Genomic DNA, 25,405 nt, shown 5'->3' with positions numbered 1-25,405 from the left:
ATTTGAGACCAAAAACGTTGAAAAATATGAAAACCTTCCGAAGATTTCACTAAAAGTGTTCCAGCATCTTTTTTTGATGATTTTGATAAAAATCGATGCTTGAACAGTTTTTATGATATCTCCTAAAGTTATGAATATTTTTTTAAGTTTCTGGTCTTAAATTAAAGATAAGATTGACTAGGAATTGTAGTAAAATATTTGAATTTTTATATACGTTTTTCTGGATAATATCACTGTTTATATACATTGCACAAAAAAGTGAAAAATCCGTAATATCGTTAGATAAATTTATTGGATTATATAATTCATCTAAACTATCAGAAAGAATTTATTCTTACATCACTCGTTGAGAAACTTCATTGGCTTTAATTTAAGATCAAAAGCGATTAAAAATATTAAAGCTATCCGAAGATTTCATTAAAAGTGTTCCAGCCTCTTTTTTTGATGATTTTGATAAATTAGATCAACAAACATGTTTGATGATATCTCCGAAAGATAATAATATTTTTTTATCATTTTGATCTTAGATCAAAGCTAAGATTACCTAGAAAATGTAGTAAAATATTTGAATTACAATAGAAGCTTCTGTAGAAAATATCATTGTTTAAATAAATTGCTCAGAAAAGTGAAAAATCCGAAATATCCTTAGATATATTTATTGGATAATATAATTCATATAAACTTTCAGAAACTATTTATTCTAATATCACTCGATGGGGAATTTCATTAGCTTTAATTTCAGTCTAAAGAAAATTAAAACTATTGAAGCCTTTCGGAGATTTCGTTACAAGTGTCCCAGCAACTTTTTTTGTTAATTTCGCTAAAAGCGATCCTCAAACATTTTTGATGATATCTCCGAAAGATGTTAATATTTTTTAAACTTTCTGGACTTAAATTAAAGCTACGTTTGCCTACAAAGCAAAGTAAAATTGTTATACTTTTTCATAAACGTCCCTAGATATTGTCTCATATTAAACACAGTGCACAAAAAGTGAAAAATCCTTGATATTGTTTCCTAAACTTTGCGAACTGTATAATTCATTTTAAAACACTGAAAATTGTTAAAAACAAAATTTTTGATGAAGAATATTATATACAGTTTAGTTTAAGATAAAAAAAACTTTTACAATTTCTAGTAAAAATAAAAATTCTTGCTAATTGAACGTATAGCATAAAAAGCAAAGAAAACGGAATATTTGCACAGACCTTTTCAACTATAAGAAATATATGTGGATATTTATAAATTACGTAATTAATTAATTATAATTACGTAAGACAAAGAAAATATATAAATATAAAATAAAAAACCGATGTAATGTCATTATAACTCGATATATTTGTCATGATTCATGACCACCGTGTATCAGGATAATTATTCAGGTCGTGAAATAGTAGAGTATAGATTTTTCAATTTCTAGATGTTGAACACGAGAATATTTTATAAAAAATATATATATTATATATATAATATATATTATATATACATTATATATACATTATACTATATCGAACATTTATTGTGGGATATATATTGTTGCTACGGACTATGTATGTGGCCCCATTTCCATTAAATAGAGTTAAAATAAAATAAAAACGATGATATGAAAAAGAGTAAAAAAAAAGAAAAAAGAAAATGGAAAAAAAATTTGGGGCCTCTTACCTACTCATTAAGGAAGCATACATACTATATTATTAAAAAAAATACTGTCATTATTCTTGCTAAGAAACAATGACGACAATGACGACTTCTATTATTATTATTATTATTATTATTATTATTATTATTATTATTATTATTATTATTAATTATTATTCTTATTATTATTATTGTAATTAAAATAATTATTATTTGAACTGATATTAAAATTATTTTTACTTTTTTTTATTATGAATAATATTTATTCTATTATGATAATAATGAATATTGTGGAGTGGATCTATTTACGAATCCGTCGATCGTTGATGTAATCAAACGTGTTCTGCGTGAATTTTAATAGAACACTTTAAATTGAAATTTATCGTTGTATTTTATTTCACATCCCTCACACTATATGAATATTTTATGTGTAAGTAAATTTATTTTTAAAAAAAATTAGTTTAAAATTTATAAAAAGGACGATTTTTAATTATTTTACTTTTAACTGATATTAATTAATTTTTTTAACTATTTAAAAATAATTAGTTTTTAGACTTATTGGTTTATAAGGTTTTTAATCACTAAAGCTTTTTCTTTCTTTCTATTCACAATTTCTAAGTTCTATCATAAAACTTTTAAACATAATAAGTTTCTTAACCGCCATAACTTTTAAAAAATTTTTTTAAATTAATTATTAATTTTTTAATCGCTTTTAATATTATAACATTTTTTTTAACAATACAACAGTTTTTCAATCACTAAAACATTTTTTTATTTTTATTCAAAATTTCCAAGTTTAATCTGTCATCAAATTTTTAGAGACAATAAGTTTATATATATATGACGAATTTAAAAATAAAGTTGTGGAAAATAAGTTATTGAAGTGAAAACTACACTTAAAATTACTTTCTAAAATTCTGATGAGTCGGTACGAAGTTTACTCCACGATTTTCATAGCAGTCGTGGCCGAGTGGTTAAGGCGTCTGACTAGAAATCAGATTCCCTCTGGGAGCGTAGGTTCGAGTCCTACCGACTGCGAGGATAATTTTTTTTTTCTTTATTCCAAAGTAAATAATTTTATAATAAATTTTTTTTTTTTTTTGAAATCTAAAAAAACTTATTTTTTTATTATTATTATTAATAAGTTTTATTTTATTTTTATTGTTATAAATAAATGAATAAAAAAGAAAAATATTAATAAATTTTGAATAATTTTTTTGTTTATTGTAAACGAACAATTATTATGTAATTTTTATGAAGTTTTTATGCTTTAAGACGCGATTTTCCTAGTTAACAAATCGAGATGATATTATAGATATTTATCCTAAAGAGGTATTAGGAAAACGTGACATATATGAAACGTGCTTATTGCATTGTATTATCTATGGCACGTGAATCCGATATGGAATAATCAAACTTGCGATTAGTCTTCGTAAAGCCACTAAGAAGCGTACAATTAGTAATTTATACACAACAGCAAGAAAATATAATTACAAAAAAAATTTTAATGTTAGGAAAAATGATAAAATTTTTCAAATAAATTCAAATTATTTTAATTTATTTTGATTATAATCTTTTATTAATTATTATTTCATTATTATTACTATTGTTATTATTAAAAAAATTTTATAGTAAATTTTCATTAAAATTTTTGAAAGTTAAATTTTTTTAAACATTTCTGTTATTTTTATTTTATAAATTTTTTTCACTCACAATTTTTTTAATTTTATAAATTTTTTTTAACTCACAATTTTATTTATTTTATAATTTTTTAAATATGTATCAGTCGTCAACTAATTTATTTTTCATTTATTAACCATAATTAGTCAAAATTTCTACTAATTTTAGTAATTTTTCACTAAAAGAGAAAATTGTTAGAATTTCTTATCTCTAAAGGCAATAGTTAAGTTTTACTAAAAATTAGTAAACAGTTTTACTAATTTAAATTGGTGGCCAATTTTTTTTTTGTTAATTCTGATTATATTAGTTTTTTTACTTTTAACTTTAACTTTCACTTTGAAATTTATTTTCACTTTGAAAGTCAAATTCAAAGGGAAAATCAAAGGCGAATTACAAAATAATTACACTCTCGATGCCAAAATTAAAAATTTAAATCAGGAAATTAAAAAAAATTGTTTATTTTTTATTTTCTCGATAGCTATATTAATTCGGATTTAGTTCAATTAACAAACTAAAATGAGTCAGAAATAAATCTAAAATACCCATAAAAAAAAAAAAATCAGTTACAATTAATTAATTCCGCGGAAATTATAATTCTGAATCTGTTTAGTGAAGTGCTAAAAATAGTAGATTTATTTACCATCCAAGTGTACATTGTTTTGTAAATATTTCTTTACACATATATATCTACATGTCTTTTTACGTTTTTAGTGACGTTATTAATGGATTTATGTAGAATATGACGTTAATAATGCTCATTACAAAATTTAATTGATTTATTAAAAACTCAAAATAAAGAGACTAAATATTGTTTTTGAGATAATGTGTCTTTTTCACCTTTTTTCAATTTTTTTATGCCGATAAACCTCGAGGATAACTTGAACGATAAAATTACAATTCATTGACTCTAAAATGCCAAAAAAAGAAAAATTCGAATTAAATACTTAAAAGTTATTTCAAGCACTCATCATAATATAATCGATTTAATTTCGTATTTTTTAATTTACGATTAAAATCAATATAATTAAGTTTCTTTTTTTTTTGATACGATGAAAAAAAGATTCCAATATATTGTCATTATTTGATTAAATACTGAATAAAGTACACAAAAGCTGACAATAAAATGTGTGTTTATATCTATATAGATATAATAATTTCTTTGATATTTTCTTGAGACAATATTGATTAATAAATTAAAGTGTGTATGGACAATTTCACGCACGTGGATCTCTGGAAATTATTGCGTCCTTTATCAATCTAATGGAAATTGTTTAGAGAGAAAATTTCAGTCACGTGACTATTATAGTGATTACAACCATTAATCACATGTGGTGCAAATCTTTTTCACGTGACTATCATCTTCTAATCAATAAAGATTTTATAATTAAAATAATGATAATAATAAATTATTTTCACGAATATAATGTTTTATCATTTTTGTTTTATTTGGAACCAGTTTTTTAAAAATTTCGAAAAAAAAAGAAAACAAGACGTAAAATTTTTTTTCCATTTAGTGAGTATATTACAATAAAAAATAAAATTGCATCTATACTATCGTTATTTATAAACTTGCACAATTACTCGAGTGGCAGATAACGTTTAATTCTTGCATAAGTTATCGGAACGTGTTTAGTTCAATACATTTTTTTTTTCAGTTGCGAAATGAATTTTTTTATAATTTTCATTTAGTTGTTTATATTTATATTAAAATTATTATAAATTAATATAAAAATGTAATAATAAATATTGTATTAATAATTTTTAAATATATTATGAAATGTTTTCTAGGAAATTTTTAATTTTTCTATTAGAAAATATTTCAAGATATATTTTTTACGCATCAGTTTTTGATAAAAGAAAAAATAATAAAATTTTGATTAACATATCGAATTATTAATAGACTCTATAATATAGTATTTAGAATTTCAAATTAAACATTTCACATATATATATTTAATAATGTACCACTAAATTGAAATTTCGTGTCTATTCAAACTCGAAAGGTTAATTTAATTATTATTTATTGACCCACAGAATTATTTCGTTCTTGAAATAATTGGTTGAATGAATTGTTAACGCTTCTAAATTTTGAACTGGATTTTTTCCTTTATTTCATTTAGTGGTACACTGGAATATTTTTCTCGGTATAAAATATTTATTTGATTAGTACAAAAAAATAAATTAATAAAAAAGTTAATAAGCTAAAAATAAATGGTGGAACAAGAACAAGAACAAGAACAAGAACAAGAACAAGAACAAGAACAAGAACAAGAACAAGAACAAGAACAAGAACAAGAACAAGAACAAGAACAAGAACAAGAACAAGAACAAGAACAAGAACAAGAACAAGAACAAGAACAAGAACAAGAACAAGAACAAGAACAAGAACAAGAACAAGAACAAGAACAAGAACAAGAACAAGAACAAGAACAAGAACAAGAACAAGAACAAGAACAAGAACAAGAACAAGAACAAGAACAAGAACAAGAACAAGAAAAAGAAAAAGAAAAAGAACAAGAAAAAGAACAGGAACAAGAACAAGAACAAGAACAAGAACAAGAACAAGAACAAGAACAAGAACAAGAACAAGAACAAGAACAAGAACAAGAACAAGAACAAGAACAAGAACAAGAACAAGAACAAGAACAAGAAAAAGAAAAAGAACAAGAAAAAGAACAAGAAAAAGAAAAAGAAAAAGAACAAGAACAAGAACAAGAACAAGAACAAGAACAAGAACAAGAACAAGAACAAGAACAAGAACAAGAACAAGAACAAGAACAAGAACAAGAACAGGAACAAGAACAAGAACAAGAACAAGAACAAGAGGAAGAGTAAACAGAAAAAAAGTGCAACAAGAAAAGGAAAAATATCAAACATGTACAAGAACAAGAATCAGGATCAATGAAAGAACAATAACAAGAACAAGAAAAAAACAAAGAAATGAGACAGATACAAAAAGAAGAGTAATTAAAATCAAGATTAAAGGAAGAAAACAATAAAGAAGGACAAGAAGTGAAAAAGGAACAACAACAACAAAAATTAGATCAAGAATCAGGACAGAATGAAGAAAACAAAAAGTGGAACAAGAACAAGAAGAATAACAAGAATTAGAAAAGGTGGAAGAACAAAAATAACAAGAGTTAGGACCAAAGGAAGAACAAAGAAAAGAACAAGAAATGAGGCAGGAACAAGAACAAGAAGAATAACAAAAATTAGGATAGAAGGAAGAGCAAGAAGTGGAACAGGAACAAGAAGAATAGCAAGAATTAAAAGAAGAGGAAGAACAAACAGAGAAGAAGAATTCTAACAGGTATAAGAAAAAGAAGAATAACAAAATATAGAAGAAGAAGAAGTGAAATATGAATAAGAAAAACAAAAATTAGTACATGGAGAAGAGCAAAAAATGAAACAAAAACAAGAAGAATAACAAAAAGCAAATCTAGAAGAAAAAGGAAGAAGCCAAAAAAAGAACTAGAATAAAAGAACAAGAAGAAGAAGAGTGTGAAGGTGAATATGAAGAAGAAGACAACCAACAATAAGAATACATAGAATTAGAATAAAAAGAAGAAATAGAAAAAGAACAAAATGAAGAACAAGAAGAAATAGAAAAAGAACAAAATAAAGAACAAGAAGAAATAGAAAAAGATCAAAAAGAAGATAAAATAAAATGAATTCTGAAAAAAACAAGAAAACAATGTAGTAAATTATAAATTTTTTCAGATTGTTTTCAAAAAAGTTAATATTTATAAACAATGTCACGTAAAAACTCTAAAACAAATAAATGACTCTGCATATAGCTTTTATTCTGACAGAAACAATCAATGAATGCAAAAATAGTCACCCTTTCCATTTGTGTCTCAATATATATCATACATGTGTAATGGAAAAATTTACAATCTTATGGAATGTAATTTTCATTGATATCACTGAATGTAATGGAAACTTTACGACAGCTGATACTCCTCGATAAAAAAATAAAACAAAGCCATACGACATTCATCAGAAGAAATTTAAACCCTAATTAGAATGAAAATTACAAAACAAAAAAAAATTAATAACTTCTTTAAAAAAAAATTTTTTTGCAAAATATTAACTCTTATTGTAAAAAGTTAACTCTTATTGTAAATAAAATTTTAAGACCTTCTGATATTAATGCCACTATCTTTATATTATTGATTCTATTCCACTATATTTTCAAGCATTTTCAAGAGAGTGGAATTAATTAGGTAACCTTCATGAGGCGCCAAGTGTAAATAATCAATCTCGTTGATAGAAGACGAAAAATTGAAATAAAAATTCTCTTTTATTTACACAATGATGAGAATGGGTAAAATATTATCTTTTTTTCATTAAAAAAAATCTATTAGATCAATAAATTTTAATGAGTGTTAAATGATGATGGGTTTAGTATAGATGAGAGCTTTTCAAGGAGGGGGGGGGATGGATTTGCGGAATATAAAGACTTTGGTGGTGCGCGCGCAACTCCCCGCTTTTTTTCGCTTACTTAGAGGCTTTATAAATGACGTCACTGGAGTAGGTCGCGACACATAGTTGACAACTGCATTCACAAGTCGAGGATCAGCCGACTTCCGTCTTTTCAATCAGGTATGACACTCTACTATCACTTTCACTATACAGATCCTTCTTGCTGATTTCTCTCTCTCTCTCTCTCTCTCTCTCTCTCTCTCTCTCTCTCTCTCTCTCTCTCTTCATCCCTTCTCTCTTATTTCCCTTCGTTCATTCAACAATATCAATATCACTAACAGTCAATATTTTTTTTTCATGTTAATCTCTTGCACTTTTCGTCAAAGATAATGGTAATGGAATTTTTCTTCAGTTGATGTCTTTATTTTTGTTCATTTATCAGAAATTTTTAACGTGAGTTGCTTTCTTCAATTTTTTGGTTAAAATTTGTATTTTCTATACTTCAAAATTGCCTTAAAATTTCTTAATTTTTTTAAGAATTTGTTCTTCTAGTTGAAATTTCTGATTTTGCTTGAAATTTATTCTCTTTTCTTTAATTTTGGTATTTCTTTTAAGGACTTTTCTTTGAAAATTTTTTTAGTACAATGAAACTTTTTCTTCCATTTTGAAATTTCTTCTTTTGTCTGCCTTAAATTTTTGTCTTTATGCTTCAAATTTTTATCAGATTGCATTGAAAATTTCTTTTATGATTAAAATTTATTTTTCTGCTTTGAAATTTATTCCCCTGCTAAGAATTTTTATTTTTTACTTAAAAGTTTCTTCTCGTTGAAGAATTCTTCTTTCTTCTGCTTTAAATTTTTGTTTCATGCTTTAAAATTTTGGTCTTATGCTTTAAAATTTTTGACTTATGCTTTATAATTTCAATTTTAGGTATAGAATTTTTGTATTATGCTTTAAAATATCATTTTTTGCTTTAAAATTTCTTTTATGCTTAAAATTTATTCCCATGCTTAGAAATGTCTATTTTTTTACTTTAAAGTTTGTTCTTCTAGTTAAAATTTCTTCTTTCTTCTGCTTTAAATTTTTGTTTCATGCTTTAAAATTTCATTTTTTGCTTTAAAATTTTTGTCTTATGCTTTAAAATTTCATTTATGATTAAAATTTATTTCCCTGCTTAGAAATTTTTATCTTATGCTTTAAAATTTCATTTTTTGCTTTAAAATTTCTTTTATGCTTAAAATTTATAACCCTGCTTAGAAATTTTTATTTTTTACTTGAAATTTTGTTCTTCTAGTTGAAATTTTTTCTTTCTTCTGCTTTAAATTTTTGTCTTATACTTTAAAATTTCATGTTTTGCTTTAAAATTTGTCATTATGCTTAAAAATTTTTCTTCTACATTTAAATTTATTCCTGTTCTCTAAAATTACTTTTAGAACTTTAAAATTCTTGTTTTAGTTTGTAATTTCTTCTTTCTTCTGCTTTAAATTTTTGTCATTCTCTTTAAAATTTCTTATTTTCCTTTAAATTTAAATTTTCTTCTTAAAAATTTGTTTTTCTTCTTTAAAAATTATTCTTCAGCATTGAAATTGCAATTATTACTATAAAATTTTTTTTGGGCATGAAATTTCTTCTTTCTTCTGCTTGAAATTTTTGTCTTATGCTTTAAAATTTCAACTTTTTTGTTTTAAAGTTTCTTGTTATGCTTAAATTATTTATTCTTCTTTAAAATTTATTTCTCTTCTTTAAAATCCCTTTTTGTAGTTTAAAATTCTTTTTCCAGTTTGAAATTTTTTATTACATGTGCTTTAAATTTTTTTTCTTTTGTCTTAAAATTTCTAATTTCTCTTTAGTATTAAATCTTCTGCTTTAAAATTTCTAGTTTTGCTTAATTGCTCTTCTTTGAAATTCTTCTACGAAATTTTTTCTTCCGATTTAAAATGCCTCCTTACCTTACCTCTTTTTGTTTTTTTCTTTTAAATTTTATCAGTTTGCTATTAAATTTATTTTTGTCGTTAAAATTCACTCTTCTGCTTTAAAATTTATTCCTCTGCTTACAAATTTTCATTTCTTACTTTAAAGTTTGTTCTTCAAGTTGAAATTAATTTATTATTCTTTAAAATTCTTTTTTCGGATTAAAATTTCTTTTTTCTTCTGTTTTGAATTTTTTTCATTTTCTTTAAAATTTCTTATTTCACTTTTAAATTAAATCTTTTGCTTTAAATTTTCCTATTTTAATCAAAAATTAAATTTTCTAGTTTAAAATATATTCTTTTGTTTAAATTTTTATTTTTTGCTTAAATTTTTTGTTTTGCTTTAAAATTAAATATTTTGCTTTAAAATTTCTTGTTATGCTTAAAATTTATTCTTCTGCTTTAAAATTTATTCCTTTTCTTTAAAATCTCGTTTAAAACATTAAAATTCATTTAAAATTTATTTTTCTGCTTTAAAATTTATTTCTCTTCTTAGAAATCCTTTTTACCACCGTAAATATTTTTCTTCAGTTTTGTTTTTTTAAATTCCTTTTAGTATTAGGAAAATTTCTCTTCTATTTAAAATTTCTTTTTTCTTGTTTTAAATTTTTGTCCTTTGCCTTAATATTGTTTTCTATGGCTTTTACTTTAAAAATTGTTTCTTCTGCTTTAAAATTCTCTTTAATATTTTGAAATTTGTTCTAAGATTTAAAACTTTTTCTTTTGCTCCACAATTTTTCCCAATATTTTAATATTTCTTCTTTTGTATTTAAAATTTTCCTTTCTCTCCTCCTTCAAAAATTCTTTCCTTTAATGTCATAAAAATAGTGCTTGGTGTGAATGTCTCTTTTCATTGCCAAGAAATTCGAAACTGTATATGAAAAAAAAAAATGTTTATGCACGCAGCTAATATTACAAGTTATGAAATTTAGAACTGTGTTTAGTTCGTAAATGCTTATTTCGTTTACTCTGAAGTAATACTTAATTCAAAAGTAGACTCTAATAAAATAAAATACGTTTTCAAAGCAAATAATTTCCATTTATTTAATAATAAATATATTTGTTATAAAAATTAAAATTTACAAAAAATATTAAAAAATATGTATTTTAAAATTCTTGAAAATTTTTTAAATTTAAAATATAATATATAATAAAACAACTAATTAAATTTAAATATTATTTATATATGAAAATTCACATTATTTTCATTATATGCAGATAATTATGCCGAATTAATAATGTTGATTGATAAATTATTAAAATGATAATAATTATTTGATATTGCAGGAAACGCGCATATTGCCTAAGGGGAATTAAATTTGCGTATATGGCGTAGACTATTACCTTTAAAATACACATGCCTATCACTTAATCAAGGTTTATCGTATTTTAGCATTTAATCGAAAATGGGCTTTCTGTGTGATGTTTCACACGCTGGAAGTTTTAATGTCTATTAAGGGGGAGCGTATCAATTAATCGTTCATGTATATAACATTAGTAACGATTAAAATAGAATGGAAATTTTTCTCTTATTTATTGACACATATATATTAACTTTCTCACAATTAATTAAATCCGAGAATCAAATTTTAATAAATTAAAAAAAATTTTATACTTTCAAGAAAAATATAATATAATATAATATAATATAATATAATATAATATAATATAATATAATATAATATAATATAATATAATATAATATAATATAATATAATATAATATAATATAATATAATATAATATAATATAATATAATATAATATAATATAATATAATATAATATAATATAATATTATTAAAACAATATTTAATTATTTATGAAAATTGTAAAATTATATTTGAATTTTGTTGTTTTAAAAAAAGGTATAAAATTTAAATTTTAATATTTACAGGAGTGAATTTTATTACAATAAAAAGATTAAATGTTAATTTACCGAAAGCGACAATTACAATATTTGTAATGAATCGATAAATTTATTGTTATCAATGGATAAATTAATAATTTATAAAATTAATTAATAAGGTGTAAGGAGAAAAAATATTTGTGTTCCTTTTTTTTTTTTGTTGTTGTAAATTTCAGTATTTAATATCTTAATAAATTTCAATAAGAAAGGAAATAAAATTATTATTTATTTATCATTTATTTTAAAAATTATTATTAAATATATTTTTTTTACACTAACTTAAAGTGTTTTGTTTCATTTTCTTTCAGATTGAAAGTGAGACAGTGAATTTTTCAAAAATGACAGAAACTATAGAGCAAATGTCCAAATCGGACACTCTAAAACTTCGAAATAGACATATTGGGTAAGTTTCTAAAGTTTAAAATTATTTTTTTTTACACTAGGGAGTAAAATATCTTTTTTTTACCCTAGGGAAATAATATTATCGAGTTAATAATAATTTAAACAAAAATATACATATTGGGTAAATTTCTAATGTTTAAAATGATTTTTTTTATGCTAGGGAGTAAAATGACTTCTTTTTACCCTAAGGAAATAATATTATCCAATTAATAATAATTTTAATAAAAATATACATAGTGGGTAAGTTTCTAAAGTTTAAAATGTTTTTTTGACACTAGGGACTAAAATGTCTTCTATTTACCCTAAGGAAATAATAATAAAATAAATCTTAAGTTTGAAATTATTTTTTTGATATTGGGGAGTAAAATGTCTTTTTTTGACCCTTGGGAAATAATATGATTCTATAAATAAATTACAATTTAATTAATAGCAGTAACTTGATTAATAATAATTTAACTGATAGCAGTAACCTAATTATTAATAATTTAATTGTTATAATAGTGATATAATTAACAATAATTAAAAAATAAATTAATAATATTAATTTTATTTATTAATTGGAGTAATTTATTTAATTAAAAATCTTAAAATTTTATCAAAAATTGTTCTTAACTGCGAGAGTAAAATTACAATCTTTAAATCCTAAGAAGAAAATTGACCTCTTTTTATAATCGTTTTTAACGATTGGAAAATTATATTTTTTTTTATCCTAGAGAGAAAAGTTGAAATTTTTGTTTAGAAAGTACTTTGTTTATTTCCACCTTAGCGATAAAAATAATTTTTTTATAACCTTTCAATAGTGATGATAATTTTTTTTTATAATAATAAAAATAATAATAATCATGCTCTTATTTTAGAATTTCAATTATCAATAATTAATAAATCACAACAATAAGTAATCAAGCAGAAAGAATTATTAATGGCAACTTGTAATTTGCTATTAAGATAACAATAGGGAACTAAAATGATTTCGATAATTGTTTCACACTCTTATTATAAAGTTATTTATGCCCAATTTATGTCATACTGACTTACATTTATTTTATATTTATTTATATTTATATTTATATATATTTATTTATATTTATATCTATTTTATAAATTAATAAAAAAATAATAATGTCAAAAAGATACAAATACTTGAGTAAAAATGATTTTTTAAGATAGATTTAATAACGTATTATATTTAGTTTACAAAAAAGATTAAATAATAAAATAAAGAATAAATAAAATGTAAAATGTGGTAAAATTTACTAAACGATATCATAAGAATTAATAGTGTATACTTTGTCATTCAAAAACAATTTAATTTAATTTTAATATTTTTAAAATTACCGCTCAGTGCGCATAGGTTTATGCGCATCGTTTAAAAATTCATCCTTTCGATTCCAGGCGGCGCATAAATTTTTCTCTCACAAGCGTAGCATTGTCATGTTAATTTTAATATACAGAGTGTAAATTTTGCAATACACTTTTTTATATTAATATATTATATTTAATATTTTATATTCAGTATAAATTTAATAATAAATTATATATTAATAATATTTATAATTATAATTATATATATTATAATATATTATATATATTATTATATTATTATTATTATTATTATTATTATATATATTATATATTATAATTATATTTATTATTACATTTATTATTTATAATTTATATTTATAATTAGTGCAATTTTTAGTTTGGAGAAAGTTCTTAAAATAAGTTAATTATATTAATTAATTATTAATATTAATATTTATTAATTAATTATAGTTTTTTTTTGGTAACAATTTTTTTTAAACAATACAATTTTAATTTTTTACATAGAAATTAATTGTTTAATTAATCTTTCAAGTTGTTAGTTAATTAACATCTAAACGGTTTTGATATCAGGAAAATGTAAATTAAATAGAGAAAATTGATTACATTTGTCATGATAAATGTATAAGTGTCTAAGAAAGGAAATTTGCCTCTAATATGAGAGACAGAGCGAGGGAGAGGGAGGTTCTGGCTTTGAGAGTGGATTTTCCCCACTCAAATTGAAATTCACTTGATATAAAGCATGAGGATCATATATGGCAATGTGCTTATGTCAAGTCATTACCATGTTAAATGCTTCTCTAGAGCTGATGGCTGAATTGCGTTATATCAGAGGTAGGAACTTTGGTCATCTGATAGAATCGGCGACACTGTTGAATTGATCTTTTGTGAATTAGCATATTATCACGTGTGCATTTTCGAATACTGCGGTGGTAGATAAAACATCATGGTCAAATCATAACTCATAAAACCCTCCATAGAATAATTCAAAATATTAAATCGTTTCAAAGGGTTATATATATACGTTGAAATGCAAATTGAGAATACATATTTCAGTTATATTTACACAATTTATATTTATACAAATATGAATTTTAAAAGATAGTCTAAAACAAAATTTGAAAAAAAAAATTTTATTTGGAGAAATGAATAATTATTTTTTTTTTTTATTGAGAAGAATTTTCAATTGTATTAATAAACATTAAAAATATTATTATTAGTTTATTGGCGGAGTTGGAAAATTAAAATCTATACGCCTTCTTGAATTAAGTAAAAAAAAAAAAATTCTGCGCTTGTGAGAGAAAAATGTAAGCAGTATGCGCCACCTGGAATTCAAGGGACAAATTATGAAACGATGCGCAGAAACCTATGCGCACAGCGCGGTAATTTCAAAATTATTAATTTTTCCAAACTGTGTTTTTATATTAATTTTAATTAAATATTTATTATTTTTATGAATCAAACATATTCGGACAAATAGGCTAAAGAAGTTAATTTGTCCGACAACAATTATTTGAAAAAAAATTTGTCTACAAAATTAAAAATAATTAACTAAGAAAAATTGTTTTTATTCTTTCTCTTTCTCTCTCTCTCTCTTCTTTTATTAACTTTTAAATGGAATTTTTAATATTAAGTGAGATTTAATCAACGTTTCCAAACAGATTGTATTTTTTTATATCGCTGAAAAAAAACTTGATGATGCGACAAATGATGCAACAGTATTTTCAACCCGAAACCCGATAACAGTATAACGCATGAAATGCTTGTTTGCTTTACAAATTGCCTTGGGGGAAAAAAAGGAGAAGATTTAATCTAGTTTTATAAAAAAAGAAAAAAGAAATTTTCTCTACTGTCGATATTTAGAATTTTTTCGTGCTTTGAAAAAAATTTCCCCCAAATATTTGTTTTTCTTTTTTGTTTTTTATTGATTTACATTTTTTTAATTTAATTTTCACATTTTTTTATTTGTTCTTTTTGCATTGCTTTCAGAGAATCGTGTACACTTTTTTATCGATCCAATCCCTTGAAGATTGTTAAGGGTGAGGGGCAATATTTATACGATGAAAAAGGCGAACGTCATCTCGACTGCATCAACAATGTTGCCCACGGTATGTATTTTAATGTTTAATCTAGTGGAAAATGTTTTATTTTTTTTTTCCTGTAAAAGAAAATAATTTTTTTTTTTCATGAGTAATTTGAAAGAAAATAAATTTTTTTTAGAGTAAGTTAAAAGAATAAATTTTTTTTAATAGTATTTTATCTCGACAAATAAAATAGAAAAATTTTATGTTAAATTTAAAAATAAGTAATAAGAAAAACAAACTTTTTTTGACGCTTTATTTTGCTATTTGATAAAAAAATATGGATAAAAAATATTACTATCTCTACTGCACAATTATATTCTATAAGCAAATTATAAATTAGAACTAAAAGTCCTTCACGTGACATTAGAATCACGTGTCAAGTAGTAGTAACACGTGCGTTGACAATATTTTCAAATGTAAATTTAACGTTTGAGATTAAAAGGATCATTATTACCATAAATACAAAAGCAATGTGGCGTTGAATTCCTGAATATCAATTTGAACAATCAACTTGTTTCCTTTAGACATTATCGCCAGTGCCCCAGTTGCTTTTAACTACATTTAATAGGCACACATTTGCCCTAATATTACTAGGCACTTATCTATAATACATTTTTTTTTTATTTTTAAAGGTCGCAACCTACAGAATTTAATATGAAATTTTTTAATATAGATGTAGATATCAAGAAAAAAATATTGCTACCGTAATAATTTGTTGCAAAATATTAGCTTTAATGTTCTTTTTGATAAAAAAAAGGGGGAAAAAAGCAGGAAACTATGAATTTGATGATAAGAATGTGTTTTTGAACTGAAAATTTATTTATTTTTATTTATTTCTATTTATTTACTTTATTTGTATTTATTATTATTGGTCATTATCAATTATTGCATTAGGTCAAAGTGGAATACAAAGACGGAATATACAAAGCAAGCGTCATTATTTGCTAAACTAATAATACCAGTAGCGATTAAATTCATTAAACAATGATAGATAGGAAGGAAATTTACATTATGTTAATAGTAATTTTCCTTTTTAGAAGATATTTTTTTTACTGCAAATACTCTTTTATAGTAAATGACATTTAGTTTAATTTTTATTTTTAATTTATTTATACTTTCAATTAAATTTTCATTTACACTTTAATTTTACACATTTACACTTTTACACAATTACATTTACACAATTTTACATTTTACACATTTTCCTTTGCACTTTTATTTACATTTTAATTTGCACTTTTATTTGTAATTTCATTCAAATTTTCATTTACACTTTCATTTACATTTTCATTTACACTTCCGCTTACATTTTCATTTACACTTTCATTTTAATTTACACTTTCATTTTTAACGAAAGGCTTTTAAAGTGAAAATGAAAGTGTAACTAAAAGCATTTATTCTTTGACTGATGTAAATTTTTATTCTTAGTTTTTCTTCTTTGAAATTTCATTTTCTTTTTGATAAGTAGTTGTTTACTTTCGATTTCATTTTCATTTTCACTTCGACAGATACAGTTTCGATTTTAAAAAGTTGCACTTTTACTTTCTCTTTGACAAACATCAATTTTTGTTTTCATTTTTTAATTTTAAGATTTTCATGTTAACTCTCTGTGATGAATATTCATTTTCACTTTCATTTTTATTTTTTATGATTTTCAATTTCACTTTTACTCTCATTTTTACTTTTTATGATTTTCAATTTCACTTTTACTTTCATTTTCACGAATATTCAATTTTCTTTTTAAGATTTAAAAAGAATAAATAAAAAAGTAAAGAATATTTACTTTTTTTTGGCAAATATAAATTTTCAATTTTATTTTCACTTTCATTTTTACCTTTTATGATTTTCAATTACACTTTTACTCTCATTTTGACTGATATTCAGTTTCGTTTTAAAGATTTAAAAAGAATAAATGAAAAAGTAAAGAATCTTTACTTTTTTTGAAAATATAAATTTTCACTTTCACTTTCGTTTTTACTTTGTATGATTTTAAGGTTCACTTTTACTGATATTCAATTTCGTTTTAAAGATTCAAAAAGAACAAATGAAAAAGAAAAGAATCTTTACTTTTTTGGCAAATATAAATTTTTGTTTTCATTTTCACTTACAAATATTTTGATTTTGACTTTCACATTCGCAGATATTCATTTTCATATTCATTAATACTTTTACTTTCATTTTCACGAAAATTTCATTTTATTTTTCACTTTTTAGTAGTTTTTTTATTTCCACAAAGAAAAATGTTCATTTTCAATTTAGTTTCCACTTTTTCTATGAAAGATCTTCATTTTAGTTTCTGTTTTCACTTTCATAAATTTTTATTTCCACTTTAACTTTGACGAATATTCATTTTTGTTTTCATTTTCACTTTAAGAGATTTTCATTCTTACTTTTTCTATAATAAATATTTATTTAGACTTTCATTTTTACTTTTTATCATTTTCATTTTGATTTTTACTTTCTCTTTGACAGATATTTATTTTCGCTTTCACTTTCACTTTTAAATATCAATATGGAACTAAAAGTTAAAATGAAATTATAAAATTGCACCCCTTTTACTTATCAATAATTTTTTTTGTCGGAAATTATGAAATTTCATTTTGACTTTCACTTTCATTTTTACTTACAGAAAAAAATATATCAAAGTGAAAATGAAAATCTACGAAAAACTTTCACTTTTGATTTCACTTTCAGAAAGAGAAAATCAAAATTCACGAAAAAAGATTCACTTTCATTTTCATTACAGAAAATAAAGAAATTAGAAAATATGTCAAAGAGAAAATTAAAATCGTTTTCACTTTCAGAATGAGAAAATGAAAATCTACGAAATAACTTTCACTTTCATTTTTTACTTACAGAAAATGAAGAAATGAGAAAATATGTCAAAGTGAAAATGAAAATCTACGAAGAAACTTTCACTTTCAGAAAGCAAAAATAAAAATTCACAAAAAAAGATTCACTTTCATTTTCACTTACAGAAAATGAAGAAATTAGAAAATATGTCAAAGAGAAAATTAAAATCTACGAAATAACTTTCACTTTCATTTTCACTTACAGAAAATGAAGAAATAAGAAAATACGTCAAAGAGAAAAAATTCTAATTCTACGAAAAAACTTTCTCTTTCATTTAAACTTTCAGAAAGAGAAAATGAAAAGTCACGAAAAAAATTCACTTTTATTTTCACTTACAGAAAATGAAAAAATGAAAAAATATGTCGAAGAGAAAATTAAAATCTACAATAAAACTTTCACTTTCGTTTTCACTTTCAGAAAGAAAAAATGAAAATCTACGAAAGTGAAAGTGAAAGTGAAAAGAATACATAATAGAAAATGAAAACATATAATAGAGAAAATGAAAAACTATTAAATTGGAATTTTTCGAAGTTTTTATAAATAATTGTTTTCTTTTTGTAAATTTTCAGTTGGCCATTGCCATCCTGATGTGGTGGAGGCGGGACAAAAACAAATGGCCTTATTGTCCACAAATAATCGTTTTCTACATGATGATTTAGTAATTTGTGCCAAAAGATTGACATCATCTCTTCCAGAACAGCTGTCTGTTTGCTATCTCGTCAATTCAGGAAGTGAAGCTAATGATTTGGCCCTTCGACTTGCACACACACACAATGGAAATAAGGACATTATTGTCTTAGACCAGTAAGTCTCAAACAAAAGACTTTTTTTTTCAATTTATCAGTCGTGTCTGATAATATTTAATCTTATTATCATTTTTTTGTTGCTTTTAATTGTTCGGCATAAATTGATTAATGCCTTTCAAACAATTCCATTAAATTTTATCAAAAAACAAAATTCTATTTTTTGTCATTTTTTACACTAATTTTTCACTATTGTGAAATTTTTTTTTTGTAAGTAATCTATTTCAGATATTTTAAACTCATAAATATTTTATTGAATTATACATAAAAGAAACAACAAAAAATTTTTTTTATTAGTAAAATAATTTGTTTGAAATAAATTAAAAACTCTGGATTTTTTAAAATAAAATTGTTTGAGTAAAAAAGTAGAATTGTTTGAGTTTTGTATTTAATTTTACATGTTAGTTAATATTAAATTACTTGTTTGTAATTATTTTTTAATTAGTTTCAGAAAGAGGGAAATGTCGAACTTTTAAAAGTCAACAAAGAACAAAAAACCAGTTAATTCTAATTAAAAATCGTGATATTTATTTTTCCACGAAAATAAATTTGAATTGAATTTTATTATTAATTAAAATTTCCAATCAGTTGTTGTTAAATATTTATTTTATTTAATTTTTAATAATTTTATTTTATATAATATATCTTCTGAATTTACATTTCAGGTATAATTTAATTTTAGTTTGATTAAATATTTCTCGATATCGTTTGAATTAACGAATTTGTAATTAAATATTACCTGGTTATTGATTCCAGTAAAAAATTTATTAAATCGAAAAAATATTTTAATTTAGTAATTAAAAGTATGACTGATATTCACATCGCTTTCTTCAGAAGTTTAGCATTGCTGAGTAATTGAAAATATTAATTGTTTACAGTTTTAAATAAATAAAATTTATTTTAAAAAATTAATAAATTTTTCTGACAGTAAAAAATTGATACTCAGTTTTGCATCTCCAAAAAATGTTTTTTTTTTGGAAAAAAGAAATATTTCTGAGATTTCGAGTGTGGAGGTTTAAATTGTGATTGTGAAAATGAATTTTCAGATTTTTCAAGCGAACATTTTTTTGAACGAAACTTAACTAATCGTGTGGGTTTGTGTTTTGCTTGTTTACAGCATGAGAGAAAATTGTCAAGAAGATTGCCAAGTGCCAAATTCAATGTGGAAGCTATCATCAAGAACAAATTTGGGTCCTGCAATAACACTCTTGTCATTTTAGGTGACACATGGAAGATTTATGCTAAAGGCAAATGAAAAAAAAAATTTGTTTCTTGTGCGTGTTAGAATTCTGCCTCATTACTCTAACCTCGGATGAGTGCTTGTCCAAAAAAAATCAACATCTCATTAACTCCAGAATAAGGCAGATTAATTTCCAAAAAACTCACCTTAAAAAAAAATCTTAATTAGTGAAAAGTGAGAATCTCTTTTTCTTTAATTTATAAAATAATTTCTAAAAAATCGAATAATGCGAAAAATTATTTTTAAAGTAAATCACAAACAAATTTCCAAACATTCACAACTCACTAATTTTGATTTAGGAAATTCCCTTATTTTTCTAATAATATTTTTCATGCTATCATTGATTGCAATTAGAAGCTGTAAGTAGAAATTTGTTACTTTAGAAATTTTCGTAATGCTTTAATTTTTTTGTATCCTGAATGTCTTTTGGAGGCAAGAATGAAAGAAAATTAACAAAACACTATTTTTCATCTGAAAAAATGTTTAATTAACACAAAAAAAAATTAGCAGCGAAAAAAATATTTCGACTATTACAAAAAAAATCGCTGTATATAATTTTTTAATTCTTGACTCGCAAGGAAAATGGACATTGAAATATTTTACAGCGGATTTTGTTGCTGGCCTGCAAAACATTTCGGTTTCTATTTTTATATAAACGTTTCCGTTACAGTCACATCGAGAAGTGGTGATAGTAGCAAAAAAAAAGAAGGAAACAAATTCTAATTGTTCTATTTTGTAAAAATAGTGAAGATTTTTAAGGTACTTGCTAAATTATTTATTACTTTGATTCTAGTGCTTACCATGGACATTTAACATCCATGATTGACATCTCACCGTACAAGTTCAATCAACCGAAGGGAATTGGAAAAAAAGATCACATTCACGTGGTGAGTGAAGTTTATTTGTTTTCTTAAGAATTAAATTTTATGGTAAGGGCACTATAATATTTTTGTACGGTCCTGGCTTGGATTGAAGACGCCGCGTACTGAGCGCATGCGCAGCCCCTCCAACGACCAATTTTCTGAGAAGACGCTCCCCCCCTCTCTTCTGACTATAAAAGTCAGGCGCGCGCCACGTAGCATCGCATTCTCTCAATGCACTTTCTACCGTACGAATCTATTAAAGAAGGGATTTTATTTAATGAATGAAACTTGCCCTAGAGACTAACTTTACCATATAATTTCTTCTTTTCCTTTATAGAATCAAAGAACAAATTTCCCCAACAGTAGTAGAAATGATTATAATAATTAATTAATGTTATAATAAAAACCTAACTCTAAACCAAATAGTTTAAAAGTCATACAGTAGATTTTGCTAATTGCTAATAAAGTCAATGTCTTCATTTGTAATTTTAGTTAAATAATTTCATGGTCTATTTTTTATAAACAAAATTTTATTTTTATCACTTGACAGGCACCATGTCCAGATGTATACCGTGGAAAATATCGTGACGTCGACTATCCTGGCGAGGATCTTGGTCTGAAGTACGCGAATGACGTGAGAAAAATTTGTAAGGATGTGAAAGAAAAAGGACGAGGGATTTCAGCTTTCATTGCCGAGAGTCTTATGTCCGTCGGTGGACAAATTCTACCACCTAAAAATTACTATAGAAACGTCTACAGGTAACTTGAAAACCATTCATTCCATTTACAGTGACTCAGATAAAACTTTTCTCTTCTGAAAGAGAAAATTTTTTCTAAATAAAAAAAAATTGAAATGATCTATCTAAAATAATTTTTTATAAATACACATTGATTTGTATTTTTAAAAGAATTATCTCAGAAAGGAAATTTAAACAAATGTTTACATTTCACGGAATGATAAGAATGTTTCTATTTGCTAAATATTGTACGCGGAAGATTTTCTAAAGAGAATAAATAAACACTGATTATATTTATTAAATATTGAAACTGAAAAGATTTTGAGAAATAGTTTTTGATCGAAAATTAAAGATTTTGTTGTTTATTGAAAGAATAGTTTTTTTATTGTAAAATGGATAATAAGTGTCTAGGCGAAATTTAACAATGAAGATGGAATTTCAATTGAAGCATTCATCTTTTTTTAGACATGTTCGAGAAGCTGGTGGCGTTTGCATTGCTGATGAAGTGCAAGTTGGATTCGGGAGGGTTGGAACTCATATGTGGGCTTTCCAGCTTTATGGTGAAGACATAATTCCAGATATAGTCACTGTCGGAAAACCCATGGGTAACGGACATCCCGTTGCAGCAGTAATCACTACAAGGGAAATTGCTCGAAGTTTCGCTGATACTGGAATTGAATATTTTAACACGGTAAAGTCAGATGAATTTTGATATTAAATTCCAAATCTTGGTGATTTAAAAAAAACGTTCAACTGAGTGACAAAATTTTTGTATTTCGCAATTAAATTCCTCTTAGAGGTAAAATTTACTCTATTTCTGCAAATCACTAATTATTCATCGGTCGCGAATTTATTTTTCTGAATACAATTCCCAATTGAGTGCTGTACTTTTTTTCTCCAATTTTTCCAAATATAATTTAGAAGCATTCGGACGCTGATTGAAATGATAGTTTTAAATTCATTAAAGTTTTAAACGATGATCTTGCTGAGTCTTAATTTCAACAGAACGTTTTGTTGTTTTCTCACTCCAATTTCCAGTTGACTAGTTCTAGTGCTTTCTCTGGGTGCAATGTTCTACATCACCTTTAACAAGTACTTGGCATGATGCCTAGAGGTGGTTTTCGACCATCATTGATGTTTCTACTTCTATTTGAACAAAAGCATCGGCTGTCTCATTTCCTTTGATTCTGAAATGACCGCGCATCCAAATTAGGGAGATTTCAAATCCAGCTGATACAAGGCCGCAGGCATTTTGTAAAATAATTTTAATTTAATAATTTGATTAATTTTGTAAACACAGTCATTTTTGTTAGTGTCCTGAATTTAATTAAATTGTAAAAAAATCTTGATATTCTAATTTCGAAAAAAGAGTTCTGCTTAACGTCAAACAAAATCTGACGCTTTCAACATAAACAAAATTTATAAATTTAAATAAACAAATTTCTTCGTCAGGCGCCAATTAATTTTCAATACCAAATTAATAAACCGTACTCTGACCCAATACACTCAAGAGAACTTCAAGATTTTCTTTTTCTTCAGAGGAAATTCTGCCTGAACAATTTGGAAAGCAGAAATGCCAACGACGAGACGCGACTGGCACAATACTGGCACTGACTTACTCACGACGATGAAATCTTTCTTTCTGTTGTCAGTCTTTAATTACACCAACAATTTTTCTTCTACTGATATTTAATAAGTTTTTATTGTCACTTTCTTGACTCCTACTTTGCTGGCTAACACACTGTGACTTGTAGGTCACTCGGCAACTCTGGCTTCTGACTTATCCTACTAATTAACGATCACGCTTTAGGGACAATTCCGACAGATGAGGTGACGATTCACATCGTCACAAAAATACAAAAATTTATTATTAATAATTCTCTTTTTAAACTGAATTTCCAGTATGGAGGGAATCCAGTTTCGTGTGCAATTGCCAATGCAGTAATGGACGTGATTGAAAAGGAAAATCTTCAGAAGCGTGCACTGGCGGTGGGCAATTATCTTCTTCAAGAACTGAAGAAACTGCAAAAACGTCATCCTATTATTGGTGATGTTCGTGGAGCGGGATTATTCGTGGGAATTGAATTAGTTAAGGACAGAGTGAAAAGGACACCAGCAACTGCTGAGGCTAAGCGAATAGTAATGAGACTGAAGGAGGAAAAAATTCTCATCAGCAGCGATGGTCCCGATGTTAATATTTTAAAAATTAAACCACCATTGGTTTTTAATAACGAAAATGTTGATCATTTACTCACTGTATTAGATGAAATTCTCAAGGAAATTGAAATCGAAGATGAGGAGGTAATATAATTTTAATTCTAAAGAATATTAATTATAAAAATTCAATCAAAACGGAAAATATATTCTGGAGCATACTTTGAATCGTTTCATTATGAAAGAAATTAATAATTAATAACAGTAATTTTGTGAATTCAGTGGAGGATTAAATTTTTTCCCACACTGTAATTATCATTTTCACTAATTTTCAATTACCAAAATTAAATTACGTTATTAATATTTATGAAAATCTTCCATTAAAGGATGTATGAAAAATAAGTGATTTAATTTTCAGGTCGCGGAGCAAAGGGTCAATATTCGCAAAGCAGTGATAAAGCCAGTGAAAATTGAAGGAGATGGAGTTTCCAATAAAGTAAAACCAGTTCTTGTACGAGCGAGTTAATTTTTTTAATTTTTAATTTTAGTATTTTATTGATATTCTATGTTTGTGTATGTGTATGAAAGAGAAGAGTAAATGTGATGATTAAAATTTATCATTTTTTGTAAATATGCATGAATGCGATAACATTTCTCAATATTAATTTCCAGTAATATAAATAAAGTATAGATATAATTATATATATTGTATGTCAATAGTTGAAATTTCTGAATAAAAATCATACGAATTGTAGTTTAAAAAGTTCTCTTTTAATAACCTCATCAAAAGTGGAGTGATGAATTATTGCAATATTACACAAAATGTTAGTCGTTATTTATATTCTAAAAAGAATTAAGACACAATTTGTAATACAAATTCAAAATGGTATTACATTTTGAATCTGCAAAGTCTTGTTTATCGTAAATGCTTCTTTGATCATAGCAATAGAAATGCTTTTAACACAAATAAATAAACGATCAGATGATCTAACAATGGAATATCTTATATTCCTTAATGGTCTGAAAATCCTATTACAGGCTTCAAACCGGAATTAAATATCGAGTTTCAATGGAGTTCAAAATTTCATCATTATTCAAAGGAGTCCATGATGACCATCGCGAATGGTTGGAATTATATGATGACGGACCTATATCCTCCTTATCCTTATTTTAATCACAAAACTTTTTTCACTTCTGATCACCTATGATATTTTATATGTATTTTTTTATTGTTTTGCCACTTTTCACTTTTTATCATCCCAAATATTAAGAATATTATTAAGAATGATGAAGAATATTTAAGAAAAAAACACGTGTTCTTCACTTTGTAAT

General features: G+C 24.5%; 1 protein-coding gene and 1 non-coding gene across 3 annotated transcripts; both read left to right on the top strand.

Moving 5' to 3' along the window:
- The first annotated feature begins 2,592 nt into the window (after window positions 1-2,592).
- Window positions 2,593-2,674, top strand: Trnas-aga. Its single transcript has one exon. It is a non-coding gene; the product is annotated as a tRNA-Ser (tRNA).
- A 5,094-nt stretch (window positions 2,675-7,768) lies between these two features.
- On the top strand, window positions 7,769-24,827 carry LOC122498062 (alanine--glyoxylate aminotransferase 2-like). Of its 2 annotated transcripts, none has more exons than XM_043605602.1 (9): window positions 7,769-7,921; window positions 11,926-12,020; window positions 15,329-15,447; window positions 18,846-19,080; window positions 21,113-21,206; window positions 21,733-21,941; window positions 22,385-22,610; window positions 23,822-24,220; window positions 24,492-24,827. In XM_043605602.1, exons 2-9 carry the CDS (start codon window positions 11,956-11,958, stop codon window positions 24,597-24,599), a joined length of 1,455 nt encoding a protein of 484 aa, XP_043461537.1. In that variant the 5' UTR covers window positions 7,769-7,921; window positions 11,926-11,955; the 3' UTR covers window positions 24,600-24,827. The 2 variants fall into 2 exon arrangements, with proteins under 2 accessions (XP_043461537.1, XP_043461538.1); XM_043605603.1 differs by lacking the exon at window positions 7,769-7,921 and adding an exon at window positions 8,140-8,194.
- Window positions 24,828-25,405: the final 578 nt, after the last annotated feature.

This window comes from Leptopilina heterotoma, unplaced genomic scaffold (assembly GCF_015476425.1).
Source record: "Leptopilina heterotoma isolate Lh14 unplaced genomic scaffold, ASM1547642v1 Lhet_141, whole genome shotgun sequence".
NCBI classification, from domain to species: Eukaryota; Metazoa; Arthropoda; class Insecta; order Hymenoptera; family Figitidae; genus Leptopilina; species Leptopilina heterotoma.
Note: the sequence above shows the minus strand (reverse complement) of the source record. Positions and strands in the feature narration are given on the sequence as shown.